Below are 24714 nucleotides of genomic sequence, written 5' to 3' on the forward strand. Positions count from 1 at the left end.
ATTGGCTCCTCACACTCACCGTGCCTCGCTCCCCCGGTTCGCTGCCCGCGCTGATTGGCTCCAGTACCGGACCCCGAAACCCAATCAGAGGCTCCAGCCGCCGCTGCCGCCGCCACTGCCGCTGCCTCGCAAAATGGCGAACCCGAACAAAGGGGAATCGGGCCTCCCTCCAACCGCCTCCGCGCAGGCGCCCCTGAGACCACGCCCCCTAACCCCAGCATCTGGTTCGCACCACCCCCAGTTGAGGGAGCATCGCGCAGGCGTTCCCTGGAGCCACGCCCACTTTCCTGATTCGACACCATCTCCAGCAGAAGGAATACGCAGGCGCTTTCTGGACGCGCCAGATCCTTGAACTCAAACACCGCCCTAAACATAGTACTACGCAGGCGCTAACTATCTTCTTTGCCAACTGCCCACCCCCTTCTCTGCGGTGGCTGGAGACACACCCCTGGGGTTAAGGCGCAAGCGCCGTTCTTCCCCACTTGCGGCGGGCTATCTCGTTACGCATGCCCGGGCGGCGGCGGGACTTTCCACGGATTTTACCGCCGGAAGTTCGGCGGCCATTACCAAAGAGTGCGAGTTCGGCTGGCTTGCTAGAGAGGCTTGTTTCCGCCCCGCTCCCGGGTGGTGGGCGGCCATTTTAGGTGCGTGCAATTAAGGGCTGTGGCTGGATTGGTTCTGTGTCTGGGTTCGTCCGCTGCTTCCCACCTACCAGGGCTGGATCCCGAGCCCTTCCCCGCGGGGCGGGACTTCGCAACGGCCGACTCCTTTCCAGGTGGAAGGGTAACCCCGGTATGTTGGGGCTTTGAGGGAGCCTTCTCTCTCCTTCCCACGGGACCCTAGGACAGGCCCTGTTCCCTCGCTGACCTGCCCTAGGGTGGGAGACAGAACAGGAGGCCTCTCTAGACTCCTTCCCCGTCCCCCCTCACGAGCAGATGGGGACGAGCCTTCCTTGAGAGGCCTCCTTCCCTGTCCACGCCTGCGGTTCGGCGGTACAACTCCCCTGGTCCAGACACTCCTCGGTTGCTCAGCGGGACTGTGGCCAAGTCCCTCCTTTTGTCTCGTGTGCCAGACCCACTGGGGAAGTACTTTTGGTTTTGCAGAGACAGTCCTGAATCCGCCTTGCCCGGGCGCGGAAAAAGGAGGAGACGAGTCGTAGGGACCGCCTTTCCTTCCCCTGGCCGAGCGGGGCGCCCCCAAGGAAAGCGCGAAATGCGAGCGGGGCCCGGCCGCCTCCACACCTAGCCATCCTTCCTCATTCTTGCCCCAGAAGAATTTTGTATTACTTTCTAGAGCCTGAACGAACTCCCATTCAGCGATAAATGGTGGGGGAAGAAGACTACCAAGTGGGTGGTCAGGGAATTTGAATATAATATGTTCAGGCTGCCTAAGCGTTTTTCCTTTTCCCTTCTCGTAGCTGAAGAAACACCTAAGTTCTGGAAATAGCGACTCAGTATCATGGCCGGCAGCCCTAATGAAGATCCAGAAGGAAGCAGAGTGCGTAACAACTATTAACTTATTGGTGAACTGAAATTCAGAATAATTAAGGTCAAAAGCATAAACACTTTAATTAAAGCCATAATTGAATTGTCTTCCTCCCTCCCCAGCTGATTTGCTTCAGAAAGGCTGATACAGTACGAGGCAGAGATCATGATCACTTTTCTCTTACACATGCTTTAATTTGTTGTAGTTAACTCCTTAAATTCTGCAGCTTTGGTTTTATTTATTTTTTAATGTTTATTTATTTGTTTTGAGAGAGAGCGCGTGCGCACGGGTGCGCATCCCAAGCAGGCTCCACGTTGTTTTTGCAGAGTGGGGCTCAGTGTCAAATCATGAGGTCATGACCTGAGCCGAAATCAGGAGTCGGTCTCTCAACTGACTGAGCCACCCAGGTGCCGCAGCAGATTTGGTTTTAAATCAAGGAGGGGCAGTGGTGGGAAACACAATAAAGGAAAATGAAAGAAATATCTTAGTGTTTTTCTGTATCAAATAAAACCTTTCTTTCCCCTTCTTCACATTTTAGATCACTTATGTGAAAGGAGACCTTTTTGCATGCCCCAAAACAGACTCTTTAGCCCACTGTATCAGTGAGGATTGTCGAATGGGTGCTGGGATAGCTGTCCTCTTCAAGAAGAAATTTGGAGGGGTGCAGGAGCTGTTAAATCAACGTGAGTTTTGAAAAACAGCTTTACTCGTCTGCCTTGGCTAGACCGTCTTGATCACCTGTTACATTTTAATTATTAGACAGGATATACATGCAGTGGTTCCCAACCACTGAGAACTTGAACTCTTCAGATTAAGGTTTTCCTCTACAAAAATGGCCTACAGTTTGGGTCTTCATCACACCAAACTTGAATTCTCATAAACGTTTCTAATCTCTTCCTCTGTCATAAAACTTTGTTGATATTACTTCAGTTTTCTGAAACTTTTAATAACGGAAGTGCTTAACAAAGTCCATAGGTGTTAACTAGGCATTCAAGATTCTGTCTACTCATATTTTACTTACTCCTCAAAGAGGAGTTTAAAACCTCTTTCTTACGGATTGTTCCCATCACTTTACCAGTGATTTTAAACCAGAGACAGGAGTTAGAATCACATGCAGAGCTTTGGCAATAGTTGCTCAGATCACGGTCCAGGCTTACGGGTCAGAGACTCCACTGGTGATTCCATTAAAAGTTTATACTGCTTTTTATTGTAGTTCTTTGTAAACGGGACACCTTCCCTTCATTGAAAGCTCTTCACCAATTAGGAACTTTTACACATCTCTGTGCTCTATAATGCTTAACACAGTAACTCTTTATATGTAAAAGAAAAAGTTATTAAAAGTTTTTTAAGTGAATAAGTAAGGGTGTATTTGAAAATATGGGCAGGACGGGATAAGAGGAAAACAAGACTCAGAAAATGAATAAGAAAGCTGGAAGTTAAGGAAGGCTGATAAGAAACAAAGTGTTAACAGAGACCCTAGGTTTCTTCAGAGTTGAAATTATTGTTTAGTACTAAAGTCAACTCAAATCTGTAAAGATTTTATTTTAAATTGAAGAATGCAAATCGGTGTTGTTTTTTTAAATACCTTTCTACTATTAAATAACTTTTTTGTAGAAAAGAAATCTGGAGAAGTGGCTGTTCTGAAGAGAGATGGGCGATATATATATTACTTGGTAAGATGAGGGTCAGTTCTTACGGTGTTCTAAGGACTGGATGTGGGCTGCTGCATTTGTGTTGCTCGTGATGTTCCGTTCTAGACAGACAAAGATGGCCACAACTTCTGATCCATGCCAGCTCAGATCCAGTGGTGGTGGCTATTGGGAGCACTGTGTTAGAAAGGAGCACGAGGCTGCCTCCCAGCTCCACTGTGACAACTACCAAAAGCCTGTGTTCTAAGACTTGGAAAAATTAGGGATGTCCCCCGTGCCTTAATTCTTTCCTAATTATGGTGAGATAGAAACATATCTCAAAAGATGGATATCCCAAAGGAGTTTTTCTTTTGTTCTTCCCTCTCAAATGCAGTGCCTAGTATTACTTAGCTCTTTTCCTGCCTTCTGCCTCAATGTGGGATTCTTCCACTGTCCATATGTCCTTTAGGCCCTGGAAGGAGTGTGGCTGCTTGGTGATGGTGCTGAGCGACTTAGAGCAGCCAACCCACTACAAGTCTGATCTGGATAGCACACTGAACGGGGACATGCCTTAAGCCCTTGGGATGCTGTCCTTAAGGTCGATGTGACTTCCAGTCTTGTTTGGAACGCTACCAGTTTCTTTTTGTTCTTTATAGAGAAATGAAAAGCAAACAACTGTGGTTTCTAAATAAATAGACTTAACAGGAAGTTTTTAGGTGGTATGGGTTCTTTCTTGTTACAGATACATTGCTTATCTCTTAGAAGTGGCACAGAGACTTTGACCTACCTTGTTTAAGAACAATAGACAATAGGCACGGCCTACTAATCTCCTGGGCTTCTTGGGAAAAGGAAAAGTTATTACATGGTGCTCTCTGGGTTTCTCAGGCCCTGTTTAGTGGATTTTCCTGAGGGCCTCCCATAACTGGAAGGGACAACATGAGATTTGTCCTGCTCTAATGAATTCTGAAAGTATATAGTTTTTTAATGATCAGGATGTTGTGAGAATGTGATAGCTTTTCTTTGGCTATCATTTTGGACTAATGGAAGTTTTAAATTCATTCTTTGTACTCAGATTACAAAGAAAAGGGCTTCACATAAGCCAACTTATGAAAACTTACAGAAGAGTTTAGAGGCCATGAAGTCCCACTGTCTGAAGAATGGAGTCACCGACCTTTCTATGCCCAGGCAAGGAAATCCAGGGCCCCGAATGAATACTTGTAATCGAGTGGTGACATTTGCTGTCTTACCGGGAGACAAATGACTTGAAAGCCTAACTCAAAATACAGGCTTAAAAGTGGACAAATTTAAAAGCTTTTTAACATCACCAGTGAACCAGTTGTCAGACCTCAGGCCACGTTTTACCCATTTCTTAGCCTGTGTTGAATGAATCAGAATAATTAAAACACACAGCCTGCTTAGTCGGGAGGACATGTTGTTGAGTCCTCTCTGTTGAGTCTGGACATCTTCTATCTAAGGCTGAGACTCTGTTCTTGAAGGAGTAAAAGCTTAAGAGCCAAATCTGAGCAATTGTGATTTTCTTCTGGGCCACTTCAGGTATCCCAAGCCCGTTAATCTGGTACAGAAAAAGTTGTAAATTATCACTGCCTTCTAATCTGCATGCTTGTTTTGTAGTCCATGTGGGTAGTAGCCAGAGGATACATCACTTATGTAATGTCTTAGACCCTAGCTATTGGGAACTTAAGGGAATGACATTGGGGGTTCAACATGCTCTTTACTTTCATTTTAGGAAATAGGCTTGGGGTCATTTCTCTTCCTGTCAGTCTAGTTTTTAGTCAGTGCTGACCATGCATGCAGGTTTGTTCCAAGCTCCACGTTAACTATAAATGTGGCTACAAGGTCCCTCATCTTACCTTGGGCTTTAATGTATTCATGTCTTATGTATCAGAAATTGTTGGGTGTTTCTATCACAGTTTTTTCAGGGATTTAATTATGTGAAATTAGCAATGTTAAGTCTTCTTTTTTTTTCCTGTAGGGATATTGAGGATCAATAAGGTAACATCTTAGAAGAAAGGTGCCAGGTAGTAGTAGAGTTTTATGGGCTGATTGATGTTTCACCAGGGTGTCGCAAAGACTGAAATGCAATCAGCTCAGGACTTCCCGACATTTTGTTTTGATTTCTTTTTTGCAGAGATCCTGTCCTTTGTCCTTCTTTTTACCTTCCTTCACCTTCCATTCCTTTATCATAAGCGTATTTTAAAAATACCAGCTAGTTTTTATCAATAGATCTAGAACGATAGTGAGGTTCCCATATCACCGCAGTTATACATTTTCTAAATGTAGCCTCAAACAATTGAGAAGTGGTACCTTATTAGGCAAAAGAGAAGTGACAGCTATTGGATGTTGGGGCTGTCTAGGAACAGCCTTAGGTGACTCACAACAGGAATTAACTTGCGGACTCCCGCCATAGCTGCCTAGGTGTGAGGCCAGATCATTTGTCTTTTTGCTTTCAGTGGGTACAGCCTAAGGGAAGTGGAAAGAAGTGACTTCTCAGATAGCTTCACCACAACCAGCGGAGATGTTTTGTCTTTTTCAGGATTGGATGTGGTCTTGATCGTCTACAATGGGAAAACGTATCTGCAATGATTGAGGAGGTGTTTGAAGCAACAGACATCAGAATTACTGTGTACACACTCTGAACAGACGGGCGCTTTGGATGTGTCCACATTCTCCTGTTTTAACCCCTACTGGACCATAGCACTGGGTGAACTGGCCTATTTAAGTCCTCGGTCAGTGGAAGTTTCATGTGAAGTAGTCTGTGTCACAGGCCAGACTTGGGTTGCTGTATTCTCATGATTGGACTGGAACTGTGGAGGAGGGATTGCTTGGGAAATGTTGCTGTGATGTTTTTTGCAAGAAGGTAAGGAGTAGATGGCCTGATAGGAGGCAAGGAAACCGGATGTTGGGCCTCTGACCCCTGTTTTCTCCGGGATGCTTCCTGACTTGTTTGGCTTGCCACTGGGTGGCAGCATTGATTATACTTCTCTGCTGTTTAAGAGAAATTTCAGGAAGGATGAACATTTCAGTTAATTTTCCATCTTTTGTCATTTGTGAGTTTGCTTAGTGTTAATCTAATGTCATGTTCATCCTAGGAGAGAGTGATGGGTTTTGTTTTGTTTAAATTACAAAGATGAGTGTTATGTTGTTAACAAGATATTTGTGGTGACAGAAATGGAAGAATAAATATCTTTTCTTTTGGGGTCTAGTGAGGTTCTGTACACACATCTGTTGTTCTGGACCTGGGTAATGGAAGATTCGCCTGAAAATTAATTGGGAGAAATCAGACAAAGGGTCCAGGGGGAAGAGCAGCAAGGTGAGAAGAAATCAGAATGGACAAGAACTGTGGGTCAGTATTTCTGGAAAGGAGGGTTTAGAATCCCTTCCTGGTGAACTCTTTCTTCTTCCACCACAAAGCTTCTGTGACTGAACGTGTATGAATTCAGCCATGAAACAAATGAGGTAACATATAGTAAATGCCTGCTGAATTGCTCAGGGCAGAGTAATGACTCAACAAATCAGCGGCTCTCAACAAAATCCTTATGAATCTAAAAGGCCCACTTCCTTCAGAAATTCTAGTTTGGTAGTTTGGGGTGGGGTGGAGGGCTGGCTATATTTCTTTGTGCTTTTAAGCAGCAGAAGGTTATGGTGTGCAGCCAGCTGGGATGGAGAATAGTAAATATTAGTCCCCTTTTCTTTCTAAGCTAAGAGAGCACCACTTTATCCACTCCTGTGCTCATGGTGAAAGAGTATGTCCCTGGATTCAGTATCAAAGATGTTGGGAAAACTCGTGGAATTTTCTGTTTTACCGTTACTATGGTATTAAAAAAAGGGCACCTGGCTGGTTCAGTCAGTAGAGCATGCAGCTCTTAATGGCAGGGCCTTGCATTCAAGCCCCACATTGGGCGTACAGCCTACTTGAAATAAAAAAAATTAAAGTTAGGGATCCCAGGGTGACTCAGTCAGTAGAATGTCCCGACTCTTGGTTTTGGCTCAGGTCGTGATCTCATGGTTCTTGGGTCTGAGCCCCACATCACCACGGAGTCCGCTTGGGATTCTCTCGTTCCCTCTCTCTCTCCCCTCCCCCGCTTGCATGCTGGCTCTCTCGCTCTCTCAAAATAAACCAGCTTTTTTTAAAAAGTTAAAATAGCGAGACCAACTATTGATTTTCTCCCTAGAGTGAATTCTGGGTCTGTCCTGGGACTTGCTGCTTACTCAAGATAAAAGAACTGGTTTTCAGAAGGGGGTTGCTGAAACACTATGGAAACACCAGTTAAATATAATCTTTGTACTTTAGACTCGTGTTCTTATCACACTGCAGCCTGATAGGAGGCAGCAGTTTCAAAAAGTACTTCACTTTTGTATCTCTGGAACAGACAAGTTCATGTTGTTGGGTAGGGGTAGTGCAGGGCCAAGTTCATTGTTAGGCTTTCTTGAAGCTTCACTTCTGTCCACATATGGTAAAACCGAAGGGGGAAAAAGAAATGTCTAAATACACAACACAGAGAATGAGAGTGGGATGCTAAGAGCAAACTTAGAATGAAAGTATTTTGTTTATGCAAATAAATCTTTGCTTTTGGCTCAAAACATTGATTTTGTAGGCTTCTACATTTAAAGGAATTAGGGTTAATTTTTTTCATGGAGTATGAGCCTTGATGATTCTTTGAACAAAGACTAGTCTTGTGGAGGACTGGCTGTAAGTGGAATTCTGGGACTCAGCAGGGATACGATAAAGTGCTTTGTCATTTGCATATAGTCTTGGGGTCAAATTCTGATGATTTATCACACTTGAAGCTTGGGAAGAAGAGGCATGGTCTGATAGAATGAGCACATTATTCCTGGAAACCTAGTTAGAGTTTGGCAAACACCCAGAAATTCACATGTGAAATTTTGCTTCTCCATAAGACTCAAGCCTTTTAAGAAACGAGACTTGACACCATCCTGCCATCACCATCGAGTACCACATACCAACTAGTCCTACAGTATGTGTGTCTGAACATTGAAATCCTACTTATCCTCTCCTTAAGACGCTAATTGCTTATTAGTTGGCAGTCGGAACATGGATATCTTGTAAACAGATTTCCCCTGCCTTTGTTTCACCCTCTGCCATATTCCTTGTCTTCAGAGAAGGGAAAAGGCACTCAATTACAAGTAATCACAGAAGAAAATACTGGATAAAGGTCAAGACTGGGGTGGGAAGTCCGCCTAGGAGAGTTAGTATCCTGTGTTGCCTGGACAAGCCCTGGATTAAGCCTCCCTTCCACTTTCTAATGTCCTGGCTTGGCTCATAGCCTGGGAACGTCCCTATTCCTAGGACTTGTTCACTGTACATAGTAACTTCTAAATGTCCAAGTTCCCTAAAAAACCTGGTCACAGAAAAACCACACCACTTCTTTTATTAATGTTGCTATCTTTCTTTAAAAAAAAAAAAAAACAAATACACATCCGGACATATTTCAAAGATCTGCACAAACCTTGGGTCTGAGCCTCTTTGCCTCAAAGCAACCCATTTGGGGGAATAATTAGGCCCCTCAGCCCCACAGATGCCTGCGGCCCATATACAGTTGTCATTTTCCTTGCAACTCACTTTTCCCAAGAGCAGCCTTAGAGAGAGCCATGGCTTAAATGATTTACAGCATGAGCAGTATATTTAGAGTCCTTGGAGGGCCTGTGCAGAAGGATTGGTTGGTGTCCAATGTTGTCCAGCTCAAGTGGTATTAGGAAGTCAGACATGTCCCAGATGGCCATACATGTCACTGCTGTCTCCTGGTGGCAGCAGGCAGACCTTAGTGAGAAAACAAGAAAGCATGTTACTGAGAGCTCTGCTGGCCCCAATGAAGAGTTTCTTTTGAGCTGAGGTCTCTGTGTGCCCTCCCCAGCAATCTGAATTTCTCCCCCAGTTGCCTGTGATTTCCACTGTTCCCAGTGTTAGGTTTGCTCTATTCATGTTTTGGTGTGGTTCACACAGGGAAAACCCCAGAAGATCTCTACTTTAATTCTATTCTCTTGTTAGATACATGGTTAAGTTCTATTGTGTCATTTTTTTTAAAAAGATGGAATAAGAAACGTAGGGCAAATTTTCTTTAACAAATGCCCATTTCTTAGTATTCTAATTAAGCGGAGTTGTTCTTTAGGGCTTTTAGATTACAACTGGATTTCATGCCTTTTTTTTTTTTGTTTGTTTGTTTAACTGGGTACATTTTAACCTTTCCCTTCATGAACATGAATAACTCAAATACAGTACAGAGAAGCATGTTAATGGGTCCAGATAATACGGTCATGTACACTAATGGAAAGAAGCTTATAATGTGGAACATGTCCAATAATATTTTATTTTAAAATAATTTGACTTGGAAATGGACTTTCCCCTCAAACTGATTTATCTATTTTACTTCCGTTTAGATTAGCATAAGATACAACCCTCAATTATCCAAAATTAAAAGCTCCTTTTAATCCTCCTTGAAATGCTTACTTTTTATAGCAGATTTAGCTATCTAATTATTTAACTTAATGGAAAAAACAACGTGCGTGCACAGGTGCGCGCGCGTGCACGCACACACACACACACACACACGCGTCTCTGAAGACTTGCTGGTTAGGCAGCTGGAAGAAGTGGCCTGTGACTCAGAAAGGCATTTAAGAAGAAAGTATATTATAGTTAAAATTAAGCTACCACTCATCATTCTGGAGTCTGAGTAGGGTTTATAATTACAGTGATAGCACCTACACTAATATAATCCTCAAGGTATTTAAAAGTTTGGTATTTTCAGAAGTCACCCTTAGAAATCTATTTTTATCACTCGCCACCACTAGAGCGGTGTCATATTTTATGTGAACAGAATACCATGTGGCATTATGTGACCATATTCTCACTGAATTCAATGGGCCCTGCTTTTTGTAAAAAATGGCCAAAAATCATGTCCTCTCGGATTGGCAAATGCTCAGCTGGAGAATTATCAGGCACCCTGTGTGTATGTCTAGTAGCAGACGTCTGGCAACATCGAGCTCCAGAACATTGATATTTCCAAAAACGTGTCTATGAAGCCACATGTTCTCTTAAGAATATTAAGGGTGAGAGACACCAAAAGTAAATTGAATAGCTTCATAGAAGCTTCATAGAAGCATGCTGCATTCACATTTTGTTAATATGTGAATTGTTCCAGAATTTAAGTTGGAGAAGAAGGTGGTAAAGACCCTTTCTTCGTTTCTGGAGGATCTTGATCAGTAACTCAGGCCTTGCGAAGGGACTTGGTTATAGCATTTCTGCGGGAGCAAACTAGATCAGACCGAACTCAAAAAAAGTTAGCAAAGGATCTTTTACCCTCTTTCCTGAGGGTAATCGGCCTGTTTCTGTGAGAGTCTAATTTACCCTCAGCAAGAGGCCAAGTTGGCCTTAATTGTGTCCTAATTATTTGCCTAAATAGCTAATCTTTACTTCCAGTTCTATCACATCTTGATGTCTGTAGGAGGCTACTTCTGAGCTGCTGTCTCATTTACAAACATCTTTTTAACCCTTTCTATATTCCTGCATAGAGGAACTTGTTGCTGTGGTATCCCCATTCCTGAATACAGCATTTTTCTATGAGTTCCGCTGAGGTCTTCTCAAAGTAAGAAAAATGTTCTTGTGTTGTATATTCACACCGAAATTATTGGTATCCTTCAAGGCCGAACCATTTATTTGAAAACATGAAAGCCTCTCTGGCAAAATTAATAATAAGTTGAATACAAATCCGTTTGGGGACTTTCAAAAGTACCCCAAATGAAAAAATTACATTTGAAGGAATGAAAAGCCTACATTACAGGACAATGGAATGGTAAGATTGCAATTGGGGGTGGGAACAGGGCCTCTAGAAGATGTCCAGAGTCAGTAAGTCTGGACTCAACGCCAGTGGGGGCATGCTTCTTGAGGGACAGTCTGACCATGGCAGGTCACTCGGTCTCACCAAAGCTTGAAGATTCCTGTCAACCTTTGAGTATTCCAAAGTTCTGGGGAAAGTTCGTTTGATACAACAGGGTAGGAACGAAAAGGGTTTAGGGAGACGAATTTGCAGTTAAGAGAAAAGGAAAACGGGATCTTCTAAAATGTGTTTACGGGGCGCCTGGGTGGCTCGGTCGGTTGAGTGTCCGACTTCAGCTCAGGCCATGATCTCACGATTTGTGGGTTCGAGCCCCGCATCGGGCTCTGTGCTGACAGCTCAGAGCCTGGAGCCTGCTTCGGATTTTGGGTCTCCTCCTCTCTCTGCCCCTCCACCACTCGGGCACTAACTCTGTCTCTCAAAAATCAATAGATGTAAAATGTGTTTACAACCACCCCAGAGCAGAGAAGGGAAATTCGTTCCTGGCCAGGCCAAACCTCCCGCGCTCTGCCACCTGCCCGCCAGCCTTCGACCCAAGTTCAAGGCTAACAAGACCACAGGGGCGCCGTGACTCACGCGAGGCTGGGCCCGGTGGGCCTACTTCAGGATGTCCGCCAGCTTCTCTTCGTAGTACAGGAAGTTTTCCTGAATGTCCTCCCAGGGCTCAAAGGCCTTGGACTCGCCCTCTTCCTGCTCCACAAAATTCTGCCAGACGTACTCGAAGTCCTGGGGCTTCATGATGCGCAGCCGGCAGCCGGCCTCCTTCAGCCTCCGCAGCGCGGCCTGGACGTCGGGCTCCTCCCACATGAAAAGGCGCCCAACCAGGATGAGCAGGCGCAGGTTCTTGGTCTTGCCGAGGGTCCGCACGATGCGGTCGGCGCAGGCGGCGCAGGGGCTGGACGACACGTACCAGGTGACGTTGTAGCGCACGGCCGGGTCGCAGGCCGGCAGGATGGTGTTGAAGAAGGCCTCCTCGGCGTGGGCGGCGGCGTGCTCGTCCTCCAGGTACCCGCGGGAGGCCTGCACCTGACCCCCCTTGCCCTGCGCTTCCACCACGTAGCAGAGGAAGGTCTTGTTCCGCCCGGAGCTGTACTCCACGTTTCGGAACTGAAACTTAAAGAAGTTGACGGGCAGCCGCTCCCTGTGGGGCGAGAGGGCAGAGGGGACAGGGGAGAAGAAAGAAGGATGAGCGCTTATGTCTAAGAGCAGGTGGCTCTCCAGCCTCGGTGCCTCAGAGACACGTCGGCTCTCCCGGGCAAAGCCGGCCTTGCCCTGGCTAGCATCAGCGACCACACGGCGTGAAAGAATTCAGAAAGGTGTTATCTGGAGCAGGGGAGAGAATTTGGAGGTGTGCATTCAGGTCACCCCAATAGTGAGGGTCTCCAAACGCCCCACCATCCCTCCAACACACAGCACGTGCCTGCATTTCTAAAGCAGTCACTCTCTCGCGGGGGGCTACATAGCCGAATCACCCAGAGGACTCTACAAATGTCAGTGCCTGGGCCCCATGCCAAGGCAATGAAATCAGAAGGTCTGCAGGGAACCCAGGCACCAGCATTAAAAAAACAAACAAACACACCCTCCAGATGATTCTAATAGGTGGCAACGTTGGAAAAGCAGTGTTCAAATAGCAATCTTACAAAGTAGCAAGCATGTAAAATTTCTCATGATAGAGCAAGAGGAAGATTTTGCGGAACATTTCCTGCTTCCATTTCTCCTCCTTGTCACTCATGGCTGTTTCATCTTGGCCCTGGGCTGGCCCACAATGCACAGTGCCCGCCTCTCCAGGTGACTTTCTCAAGTCTGTTTTTTCCCTCAGGTGAAGGAGGGGTGTCACACAATAAGTGTCCAAGAAGCTTTTATCTTTGAGGTCAAGCTATCCAAGAGTACCTTGATAGAGTTTAGGTTACATGTAGTATTGAGTCATGTCAAAGTCAAAAAAGACTTGGGGGGTGCCTGGGTGGCTCAGTCGGTGAGGCGTCCGACTTCAGCTCAGGTCATGATACCATGGTTGGTGAGTTCAGGCCCTGTGTCAGGCTCTGTGCTGACAGCTCAGAGCCTGGAGCCTGCTTCGGATTCTGTGTCTCCCTCTCTCTCTGTCCTTCCCCCACTCACACTGTTTCTCAAAAAAGGAATAAATGTCAAAAAAAATAAATAAATAAATAAAGACTTGGCCTCTACCCTCCAGATGCTTATAAGCTAGCAGCTCCACTCTGGCTAAGACAGCTGAGAGCATTTTAATTTTAAATGCACAGGGAGCCATGGAGGACAAGGCACCAAGGTTCTTGAATGTTTAGCCCTGATTTAGGCGGCAGCAGAAAATTGTTACAGCCTCTTGAGTAAAGAAGGACGTAATAAAAGTGACGAGAGGAGGGGATTGAGTACTGGCTTGGAGAGGCTGAATGTTTTCTTTTTTTTTTTCTTAAGTAATCTCTGCAGTTGCCCCAAAAGATACCCTGTGGCAACCATGAACTCTGCTGTTACTGCCCTACATGTCTTCCCTTTCTAACTCCCAGGGCTACAGGGAAATCCCGGATGTCCCAGGGCCTTGTCTTCTTAGGGCTAAGCAGCCAGGTGCCAAAGAGCTGAAAAAACATGAGCTGTTTCCCTGCTGTATTCCCCACCCCCATCGCAAAATTTGCTCCACCCAAGTTTCCATATCTCTTACTGTCAAGTTCAGTTTCCACTGTGGAGATGGATGTGTTTGAGGACCTGGCCCCAGGATTCTTTTGGGTACTATACTTAGCTCTCTAAACCCCTCTGTCCCCAGTCAAATGTGTTTATTATTTACTTAACATTTGGGGAGAATGGATGGCCTAATGGTTCTCCTCTCCTATTTCAATCCCTGTTGGGAATTCATTTATAATGAGCTCTCCCCAATGAAAGTCACCCTTCAAGACCACGCCTAGATTTTACTGGCTGCTAAATGGTACCTTCACTTTCCAGAGTGGATTTTTTTTTTTCTCCTGAGAAGCACAGAGCCTACCTTCCTTGTCCAAACACTTGATGCTCTTCAAGGCCATTTGCCAGACACTCCCCTGCCCCCAAATCTATCCAGAGCCAACCGTATGGTGGATTCTCAAAACCCTTGGAAGTATTCACAACTGTGTGGCTGGTTGGGGGCTTCACCAATAGCTGCCTGTGTGGCCCCTTGGGTTTCCTTCTGGAGCCCCCAAAAGTGTTGCTCCAACTTGGCCAAATGCAGCGCAGTGAGTATGAACTTGGCCCAGCATATAGTTACGAGTTGGCTGGCTAGTGTGAGGCTGCTATTTCTCCCAGCCTCTCTTAAGCTCTGATGCTTTCCCCTCCTCCTCTTCCCTTCACAGGAGGAGAAGACCCAGAGAAACCTGAAACCCAAGGGAGAGGAAGAAAGTTCACCTCTCTATAAATATCAGTTTCCCACCCCTCTGGCCAGCAGCCCAATAGCCTACTCTGTGCTTCAGCAGGGCCTTCTGGACTAGGTGCCTAAGGAAGGGAAATGCTTTCAAGGGGCAAAGGAAAGTCAATATTGAAATAAAAGTGGGAGTGTGCGGGGGGAGCTCCTGGGTGGCTCATAGGTTAAGCGTCCAGCTTCAGCTCGGGTCATGATCTCACAGTTCATGGGTTGAAGCCTTGTGTTGGGCTCTGTGCTGACAGCTCAGAGCCTGGTACCTGCTTTGGATTCTGTGTCTCCCTCTCTCTCTCTCTGCTCCTCCCCTGCTTGCACTCTCTCTCTCTCAAAAATAAACATTAAAAAAAAAAAAAAAAAGGAAAGTCAGGGAAGGTCTTGGTTCCCAGTCTTTCCTTTCAGCTTGTTCAAAAACTGGGCTTGCTTGGCTTCTCAATGGGCTTCTTGGTTTTCCAGAAGGACCATAAGGGGCAAATGAGGTCCTTTGGGCCTCCCACAGGCTGAAACAGCAGGCCCTGAAGGGGAACAGAGGTGGGAGAGGGCTGAAAGCTCTCCAGGGAGCTAGACAATATGGTCATCTTGGGTGATTTTATAGAATCACAAAATAAGTCAACACTGTTATGCCTGCTAGTGGAAGGAAGGAAATAGTGACACTAATTTCTTAGATAATCATAAACATCTTTTTTTTTCCTAGTAGCATGATGCCTGAGTACCATATTTACTTATAGCCCTTGCTGTCGCCCCCCAGCGGGTGTTTAACTGCTGAAGTGGTGTGTGTGTGTGTGTGTGTGTGTGTGTGCGCGCGCGCACGGGTTTATTGGCATGGTGGTCAGGAGAAACATGTGGGTAGCAGATTTCTTCACCTGGGCTCAGTCACTGCTTCAGGCACAGAAACCAACAGTGTTATTCCTTCCCCCCCATTCCCCCTTCTTTAAGCACCACGTCCTCATACTTCCTGCACACAAGTCAATCACACTTCATTTGCAGAGACCCAGGCTACTGGGCATTGCAGTTCTCTAGGCAGGAAACCAAGAATCCTAATATCTGGGAGAGAACATTTGGAGCATGGTCGACTTGATGGAGGGAGCAAGGATGTGAACACATGCAATATATTTATACCGTATTTTTCTCACGTTCACGTTTAAAAATATTTGCGTTCCCTAAGCAGAAATCTATACGGTGAAAGGAAGCAACCCGGAAGGCAGCAGAGACTGGTCTGAGATTAAACATTTGCTCCAAAATAATCCATGGAGTGGAAAATCTACTCACAGGTCATTGAGTGTTGACTTGTCTCAGCTTTCCTTGCCAGACCTTTTGTGCCCTGCTCAAAAGAGGTAAGAGTTGCTGGTTTCAGTTTCCTTCTCCCTTTTCCAGACCACTTTCAAAGTGGATGCTGAGGAGTGGGCATGGTCAGAAGGAGACTAGAAGCAGAGAGTTCTAACAGCCTGACTTCCTAGAGCCCAGATGGGGTTTGCTGGGCTGCTGGCTCCTGATTTGCAATTCTGGATGGGATTCTGCCCTTGGTGAGCCCTGAGCAGCTCACTGCCTTTTTCCTGGGAGGCACTGTCTTCATGCTGGAGCTTTGACCTTCCCCCAGCCTCGGTGGAAGCCAGGGAGGCCAGAATCAGTGGCTGTCTTCTATTCTTTCTGGGACAAGCCTTCCCAACATGCTCTGGAAACCAGGGCGAAGCGTGAGAGGCTTGCGGCATTCACAGCGGAGTCGAAGGCCCTCACTCCTTGCCCTCCCTTCTCCTCTGAACCCTGCATGTCCTCTCTGTGTTCCCCATGTGGCCAGAGCCAACCTCTGGTAGCTAAAGAAGTGGTTGAAAGGAGTCACTGTCTGTGCCATTTATGTCTGTTCCATGCAAATCCCTTTGATAGCAGGTTCAGCTTTATGCAAAATTATATACAACACAACTGGAGACCAACAAAGACAAACACACAGCCAGGGGGCCTGCTAGGTAGAGCCACAGTTGCTCATCACGGGGATGGAGAGATGAGGGGACAACTAGCTCTGATGCCCCAGAGCTTCCCTCAAGCATGCCGAGTTCAGAGAGAGGCACGAACCCGTGGAATTCTCCTCTACACCAAGCGCTGCTGGGTCTTCATGTATCCTGAACTTCTCTCCTCTCAGAAGCCCTCCCTACAATTAGTGCCTTATCCCGATGCCTCGCAGGGAGCCGAACATACAATAGGTGCTTGTTCATCAGTTCAGTTATTTACTTACTCAACAAATACCTATTGAGTGTCTATGAGGAGGTAGGCACTGTTTTTTGTGCTGGGGATAAAGCAGTTAAAAGGCAAAGTCCCTGGCCTCATGGAAGTTAAATACTAGTGGGGGAAATGGGCAGTAAATAAATGATTCCTATTCAGTAAATATTTGTTGAATATAAAAAGCCTCCCATTTATGGCTTTTTAAGATGCAGTGTGGTGATTTGGAGTCAGACACCCCTGGGGTTACACCCTACTCCATCCATTAACTTTGGGCAAATTACTCATCCCTTTGAGGCTTGGTTTTCCCATCTGAAAGATAGGTCGAGTGATCCACCCTCTTAGAGTTTGGACAATGGTCAACACGCAAGAAATTAAACCTGGTACTGATGGATGGTGCCTTCCCTGGGCCTCAAATCTTACCCCTCAGAGCTCAATCTTAAGCATAACCAAATCTGAGCCCTTTCTACTCTTCCTTTTGTGTTTAGAGGGTTCTTTCTTTCCTTGGTGTGCTGGTTCAACACCCAGTTCTATGAGAGAAAGAAAGAGAGAAAGGGGGGAAGAGGGAAAGGAAAAGAAAAGAAAAGGAAAGGAAAGACAAAGAAAGAAAGAAAGAAAGAAAAAGAAAGAAGAAGAAAAGGAAGAGAGAAAAAAAGAAAGGAAGGAAGAGAGAAAGAAAGGAAGTCAGTCGTGATTTCTAACATTTGTTGATTTCTGCAAATACTCCCACTATAGAGATTTCAAGAAACCAACATGAAGTCACTGAATGCAAAATTGGAAAGAGATGCATACAGCCCGTTCTCATCGTGAGTTGGCTTTGGCACACCACGACAGTTTTTGACCTTTTTCTAGCACTTCCTACCATGTTATTTTGTTAATGTTCTTAGGTCTGCTTTCTATCTTGAGTGCCGTATTCAAGCCAGAATCGTGACAAATGGGGCATATCTCCTTATTCCTACCTGGTACGCCTTCCTCACCTCACCTCACCTCTGTCTGCTCCCTCTTCTGCTAGTTTGTGGCCCAAATCTAAGGAGCCGTGTAGACAGACCCATCCCCTCTGGGAGTCTAGGCTAGGAGAGGAGCTGCTTTGCTGACCTCCTTGATGCCAGGGTATCTGGAGAGGAAAAGAGGGGAAAGTTGTTCCCTCATCCTGTCCGTGCACAGACACACCCGCACCTCTGGGCTATTTTAAGCCATCTGTTTACCCAGAGGGGCCCAGGAGACAGATCTCCACAGCTGTTACTTGTGGCCAGGAAACTCTCAGGGCTCCACCTCCGTCCTGAACTGCTTTCAGAGCACCCAGAAAACTACCTTGCTGCACCTCTTTTTCTGCGCCTTGGGTCAGAGAAGGCTCTGAGTAGACCTCACAGATGGAGGCAGGTGGAGCCCTTTTGGGAAATCTGGGACCCAGAATGAATAAGAGGCCTTGGAAAGAACACTTGGCTGGGGTCAGAAGAAGACTGCTACGTACTGGTTCTGTGGTCTTGAACAAATTACTGAGGCTCCCTGACTCAGTTTCCCTATCTGTAGAGTGGCAATAATATAACCCCCTCTCCCAGCCCTGTGCTGAGGGTTGAATGGGCTCATGCCAGTGCGAGTATATGTAAACTGGATGAATGTAAACTGGATGAACGTAAACTGCACCAGAGGATTTAACCCTTAGGACCAACCACCCTGGGGCCGCAAAGCATGTTCAACTGAACACACATGGTCTAATTCTGTTCTGGACCTATCCTGCCCCTGCGCTGGGGAGATCATAACACTGCATAGAGTGGGTGTGCACGTGCTGGTGTGTGACCAAGGGCAGCACAGACCAGCAGCCTTAGAGGTTAGAAAATGGATCTCTTCCATAGGGAGCCACTGGATTGCGGCCTCCTGGCCTGGTAGCCCTAGGCCCTCCCTAGGTCTATATTAGTCTGTGCTCCTCTGTTCCTTTAATCCTAGGGGGAGGGTGACATTGGTCGGTTGGGCACGGGTGAATGCAAGTTCCAGGCTCTCGCCTGAATTCTTCCTTTAGGAACTAGGATGCATTTTCCCCTCAGGTTCTCGTAGAGATCAGAAAATATCTGAGCTGGAAGGGACCTTAGGGATCAACTTAGTGTAACTTCCTCATGTCACAAATGAAAAAACTAAGGCCAGGACTGGAAAATCACTTGCCAAGCTTCAAACAGCAAGTCCAAATGGCCACCCAGGCTCCTCTGCCCCCTGAGGACATCATGCCTCCATTTTTCCTGAAATTTCTCCTAGTGTGGACCCTCCTCTGTTTGTGGTCATTGTTGGGACTCCCATGAAGGAAGCCCGGGAGCTGAGGGAGGGAATATGGCTCTATGTATCCCCTTTTTCTTTGCCTATGATCTTTGCAGGGTCTTCTGCAAAAGGAACAGAGAGGAAAGAGGAGGAAGGACCACTTGGTGCTATTCCTGGAGATGTCATAATCTGGACAAAACAGAGGGACCCTGTATGTAGGCCTCTCTTTGGGGCCTGGAGACCGTTTGCTCAGGGTCCTTGTTCCTCTGGGCTGTGGCTGAGGGTGGAATGCCTCTTCTGCCCAGAAGCTTCTGGCCCTGGACTGTTACCTGTGCTGTAACTATTGTTTCCCTGGGGGTGGATGTGAAGAACCCGTGGGCAGATTCAATTCTATAAGGGGGAAAGAAAAATGCTTCTCACTCAGGCTTGGGAAAGGGTGGGTCTGTTTTCCCTGTCTCAGGATCTTTCACTCCAGAGAGAAGCTCTAAAGAAAGAGTGAGAGCTATACAGATAGAGGAGAGGCCCTCTCAGCAACAGAGAGAAGTCGAGGGAGGAGGTACTTTGGGGCCATCTTTAAATATGCCTGTGTCATCCCCTGTCCTTACCACACTCCCTAGGACTCGACAGCCTGTATCTGGAGAGGCAGGAGGCATCCTGGTACCAGGAGGCCCAAGCGGTGGTTTCATTCTCTGGGCCCTTGCCTCTAAGGAGCTGCCCTCCCTCCCCCTGGTTAGAGGTCCAAAGTGTCACCCCGAGAGGCCAAGCGAAATTTGCAGCTGTGTCCCCCGCAGCCCCTACCATGCATGGTAGGCTCGTGGCTGCAGGTCTGTGACCCTGACCCCTACTATTCCCATCCTAAATTCCCCCAGCCTGCCCCAGCCCACACTCTTCTAGGGAGAGGGACCCGGCCCACACCCAGGTCTCACCCTGTGACGATCTCAAAGGGAGGCAGTTCAATCAGCTCCTTCAGCTTCTCAGGGTCGTCCAGATCTTCCAGATCCTCACCGTTCTGGGAGGCGGGTGCAGCGGGTGCGGCGGGCGCAGCAGCCGCAGCGGCCGCAGCAGCCGCAGCGGCCTCTTCTTTCTGGGCCATGGAGGGGCTGTGGCTCCGCAGTCACTGAGAAAGGGGAGAGGTGGTGAGTTTCCCGGGCCAGGGCCTGGCGGCAGAGGCCCAAGCAGCTGTCAGCAGCTAAATCTGCCTGGGGACGACGGGAAGAGCACTGGGCAGGCCAGGCTTAGTGTTCTCACCTCCTGGCCACAGGCTTTATAACCAGAGCCCTCTGCCCCTCCCCCAGGCCCTCGCCCTCTATCTTTTTTTAATTGAGTGACAGCGGGTGCCGGGATGGGGGGAATGGAAACTCTGGCCATTAGTATCCCCTATTTATCAGGAGGCAAAGACAGGAAGCTGGCAGGTGGGGATGGCGAGGCCTCCTCTCCCTTCCCCCACTAGCTCACACATGTATTCATCCTCTTCCCCTCCACCTTACATCCTTCCCTCTGTTTCCCATGCAACCTTTCCAGCTTCACTGGTGGGGGTGGGTGGCGTGGAAAAAGGGGCCTACAGGTGAGCATCCTGAGATTTGGGGGAGATGCTCTCAGAAGTGTAAGCAGAATGAGGCTTGTGTTGAACGGGGTGCTTGTAGAGACCCACCCCCTCCCCCACTGGCGGGTTCAGGAAAGGAGCATCCTGAGATGGGGTGGGATAAGAGCTGCCAATTTGGAAAGAAACTGTGAGCTGTTACTTAAAGGGAACAGACGCCGATTTGCCTGTTATGAACCCATAATGCAGTGTCGGTTTGGGAGCCTCCAGTAGTTAGCGATATTGCTGTTTACGAGCTCCAAGGGTTTTGAAAGAAGACAGGCAGTGAGTTTCGTGGTTTATGTGTGAAATCAGACTGTCAACAGCCGTGGGAGGCAATCTGTATCATCCTGTGTTTCACATAGGGAAACTTGGACTCCCAGAAGGGCTGGTTAAGGGCCTTGCAGCCCCGAAAGTGGCAAGTCAGAATTCCAACCCAGGCCTTTGTATCCCAGAGGCCAAACATTTGACCTCCATGGTATGTTCCCTCTCGGTCAGTCCTTTATTCCTTTAACAAATATTTGTTGAGTACCTACTATATGCCAGGTGCCAGTTCTGGTATTGGGACTATGGCACAGAACAAAACAGATGAAAACCCTTGCCCCCACAGAGCTTGAGGGGGCTGGACAATCAGTAAGATAAGTGATATACATATAGGCTATTTGCAGGTGCGAAGTGCCAGGGAGAAAAGGCAGGTAAGGTGAGGGGGACGGAAGTGACAAGAGGTGATGTTATATTTTTATAGAGTGGCCAGGCAAGCACTTTGAAAAGGAAACAACTAAGAGCTGAAGGTTGTGAGGGGAATAATCTTATGGATATCTAAGGGGAAAGTGTTCCAAGGGGAGGAAGAGCCGGTGTAAAGGCCTTGGGGAGGCAGCGTTCCTTGTGTGTTTGCGGAACAAGCAAGGACACCTGGGCGACTGGAGAGTCCTGGGAGATGAGGCCAGAGACATAAGTGTGGGCGAGATAGGTGTGACCTTATGGGCTACTCTAAGGGCCTTGACTTTTTCTCTGAGTGATATGGGAAGCCCCTGTCTTTGAACACATGAGAACATGGTCTGACTTATATTTTTACAGGATCAGCCAGGCTGCTTGGTTGAAGATAGACCAAAGAGCAGAAGCAGAGGGACCAGTTCTAAGCCTATTGAAAGTAATGAGAGACCTGGGGCCCCTAGAAAAATCCCTGAGCTGAAATATTCAGCATTGGAAGATGGACAGATACCTTTTTGCAGATTCATATCATGGATGCTTAGCAGGGGCCACAGGCATTCATGTTTGGGGTACTGCAAATACTCTAGGACATTCTCAGGGCAGTGGAAGGGTGGGGTCACGGTCACTAGAGGTTGAAAGTGAGGAAACTGAGAACACTGGGCACTGGTCAGAACCATGCTCCAAGTGGGACTGGGTGGTGGTGGTGGAAAGGGAGCATACCTTTCCACAGTCTGACTAGACAATAGGAGTCAGGTCAGTTTGGAGTATTGGGGGTTCTCTTCCCAGAGAATCCTGAGCAGCACAGTGCCCTGTATGATGCCCAAGCATTGTGGTTTGCTTGGATGGTCATAATTTCTACCTGCTGTCCAGGTATAGTTACTACTCATGCCCCATCCACTCCCCATAGCGCTCTGGTATCGACAATCAACCCTATGGTCACCCGACCTGATTGGCTGATTACTGAAGGCACTTGTGCAGAGATTATTTTTCTCAGGCGTTTTTCCGGGGGTGTAAAACAGGGTGGTAGTGGTAGTGCCTGAGTCCACAAAGAAAAGGCAGTGATCGCGGGTACAAGGCAAACACACGTTATTACGATTCTGGTCATCACACACACACACACACACATACCATTTAAATGCGAAGGGTTCACTTCCTTCGCTTATTTGACCAATACTTATCAAGGGCTCCTGCGTGCCACGCACTGTAGGAAATACCAAGAACACAGAGACGCAGGAGGTACAGCCTCACCGGGAGCTCACAGGACTTGTTGCAAGGGGGGCACTCAAGCATGCATCATTTCATTCCGTTCTCATGCCAGTCTCACACAGGCGGGTAATACTGGCCTCGTTTTGCAAGTAGGGACCTGCCGCTCCGGGAGGTGAAGTGATTTGCACAAGATCACACAGGGATTTAAGTCTGGGTCCTCTGAGCATACTTCTTATCCCCAGGACTGCACCCAGCCAGCTCTGATGAATATATGTCTTTTTTTTTTTTTTTAACATTTTATTCATTTTCTGAGAGACAGAGCATGAGTGCGAAAGGGGCAGAGAGAGGGAGACACAGAATCCGAAGCAGGCCTCAGGCCCTGAGCACAGAGCCCAATGCGGGGCTCAAACTCACGAACTGTGAGATCATGACCTGAGCCGAAGTCAGACGCTCAACCGACTGAGCCACCCAGGCGCCCCTCTGATGAATACATGTCTTAATCAACATCTTCGTGTGTCCCTCTCCACTTCCAGGTCACGGCTACAGCAAGGGGCTTGGAGTAACCAAGGAGAGGTCAAAGGTCTGGGGGGAGGGAAGCGAGGAGGAGGGATTTTTTTTCCAGCGCCTTATTCCCCCTGTGGGGAAGACTTCCCCCTTGAGGACAGGGTCTCCTACTTTGGCTGTCGTGTATCAGGATTGGGAGAGGGTACAAAGTTCATATCCATGCCCCCATCTCAGCTTTGATTCACTGTGTGATCTTGGCCAAGCCACTAAGCATCTCTGGGCCTCAGTGATGCCAGCTAAGTTACTGTTCTCTATTCCAGGAGGGTCAAACAGATGCAAATGAGAAGAGACAGGGCTGGCTCCCAAAGACCTGTGGGGTGAAAATAACAGTGTGGTGCAAATTCCCTGACTGAGTGATGGTAGAGCTGATGCAGGGGTGGACCCAGGCTGGTCCCTTTCTGAAGAGGGGACCCCTTGCTCCCACCACACCCACATACAGTTTTTCCTTTGACACTTGGGAGAGCACCCCGGGCCTTCCCCTGGACTGATAACTGACAGCTTCCTTTTCCACTGCTCCATTCTGGCCCCTGCCCCACCCGCCATCCTTAGAAGCCCTCTGAGCTAGTCTGGCTATATATGGCACCTCCTGGGGGCCTGGTTCCTGGCTGGTCCCTGGCTCTCCTTTCCAAGTCGGACCAGTTTCCCCTGAAGGCCCCAGAAGGCAGCCACTAATCTGGAGATCAGGTGCCAGGAGCTTGGCTCCACGTCCTGCAGCTGCCAGGATATTCTTTAGGGCAGGCGGTCCCCAACCCCCCTGTTAACACTCTTCAATTCAGTGGGTTTCTATCCATTTGCCCCTCCTGCAGGGGAGGAGACTGGGAAATAGGTTATTTAGTTCAAGATCACAGTAGAGGCCTGTGTGTGGGGTGCTGGAATTTGAACCCAGCCTCCAAGTTCTAGGCTTTTCCCAGTGTGTTATGCTGCCTGGGATTCAGTAACAGTGAGAGCTCACACTAGCATGGCCCTTTCCTGGGGGCCTGACACCGGTCTAAGTAGGTCATGTCATTACCCCATTTATTCCTCACCAGGATGTTGGGGTAGGTGCTACTGTTATCTTCATTTTACGGGTGAGGAAATTGAGAACAGAGAGCTTAAGTGACTTGGCCAAGGTCACGCAGCTAGTGGTAGCTGAGCTACGTGCTGCCAGAGTCACATTGTTGCTCCTTAGACATTCAGTCCCTACTGATACCAGGACCCCTGAGGTCAGGCTCTGAGGAAGGCGGGGCAAGAAGCGGACTAGAGTGGAAGAAAGTGTTCTTCAGGGAGATTGGGCTCTGGAAGCAGTTGGTATAGGAGGGATACACGTGCACGTGTGTGTCTATGTGGGGGGTGTGTCTGTGTGTACGTGTGTGTGTGTAGGGGGTATAGGTGCAGAGACAAAGCAGCTGGTGAATGGGGATGGAAACCAAAAAAGGAATTCTTGTGATCTGTCCCTGCAGGCCTCAGCCCCCTTCACTCTGGGTGGCAGTGACTGGAAGGAGCCGGATTTGGCCCAAGGTGAGCCGCAGGCTGTCTCTCCCTGTCCCTTTTCCCAGGGTCATTTCAGAAAAAAAATTCAGGGTCTCTGGAGGTGGCTGAGGAGTAGGGGACAGGACCAGGCACAGCTCTTCCTTGGGTCTCAGTCTGCTGCCTCGCTGCCCTCGCTGGGAAGGGAGTAGAGGCCAGGAGGGGGCTAGTGGAAAATAGAAGCCTCACCAGGGGAAGGTTTAAATTCTCACTTTGTGAAAGAAGACACCTTGGGAGCGCGTTGATGGAGTGGGTGCTTTATGTGCAGGGACAGCTGGGACCCCAACAGCGCGTTGCCCCAGAGACCCAGCCCGGGCG

General features: G+C 47.7%; 3 protein-coding genes across 10 annotated transcripts in view; 1 reads left to right on the forward strand and 2 right to left on the reverse strand.

The window, feature by feature from the left end:
- Nucleotides 1–150, reverse strand: part of NFYA (nuclear transcription factor Y subunit alpha) — a 33270-nt gene extending 33120 nt beyond the window's left edge. For 2 of the 3 annotated variants that reach the window (XM_049653314.1, XM_049653313.1), the window contains exon 1: nt 20–149. The gene's annotated coding sequence lies outside the window, so the exon portion shown is untranslated. Of the gene's footprint in view, nt 1–19 lie in introns of all 3 variants that reach the window. The other variant, XM_049653315.1, reaches the window with a different exon arrangement.
- Nucleotides 151–283: 133 nt separating this feature from the next.
- Nucleotides 284–6330, forward strand: OARD1 (O-acyl-ADP-ribose deacylase 1). 6 transcript variants are annotated; one of them, XM_049653323.1, is made up of 5 exons: nt 284–644; nt 1418–1497; nt 2024–2168; nt 3100–3158; nt 4186–4653. In XM_049653323.1, exons 2-5 carry the CDS (start codon nt 1459–1461, stop codon nt 4372–4374), a joined length of 432 nt encoding a protein of 143 aa, XP_049509280.1. In that variant the 5' UTR covers nt 284–644; nt 1418–1458; the 3' UTR covers nt 4375–4653. The 6 variants fall into 6 exon arrangements, with proteins under 6 accessions (XP_049509280.1, XP_049509283.1, XP_049509279.1 ...); XM_049653326.1 differs by lacking the exons at nt 284–644; nt 4186–4653 and adding exons at nt 651–792; nt 5668–6330; XM_049653322.1 differs by lacking the exon at nt 284–644 and adding an exon at nt 651–792.
- A 2193-nt stretch (nt 6331–8523) lies between these two features.
- APOBEC2 (apolipoprotein B mRNA editing enzyme catalytic subunit 2) lies at nt 8524–20082 on the reverse strand. Its single transcript, XM_049653321.1, has 3 exons — nt 19757–20082; nt 11561–12125; nt 8524–8913 (listed from the first exon to the last, which is right to left on the reverse strand). The coding sequence occupies exons 1-2, from the start codon at nt 19921–19923 to the stop codon at nt 11582–11584; spliced, it is 711 nt and encodes a 236-aa protein (XP_049509278.1). The 5' UTR covers nt 19924–20082; the 3' UTR covers nt 8524–8913; nt 11561–11581.
- Nucleotides 20083–24714: the final 4632 nt, after the last annotated feature.

Source organism: Panthera uncia (assembly GCF_023721935.1).
Source record: "Panthera uncia isolate 11264 chromosome B2 unlocalized genomic scaffold, Puncia_PCG_1.0 HiC_scaffold_24, whole genome shotgun sequence".
NCBI classification, from domain to species: Eukaryota; Metazoa; Chordata; class Mammalia; order Carnivora; family Felidae; genus Panthera; species Panthera uncia.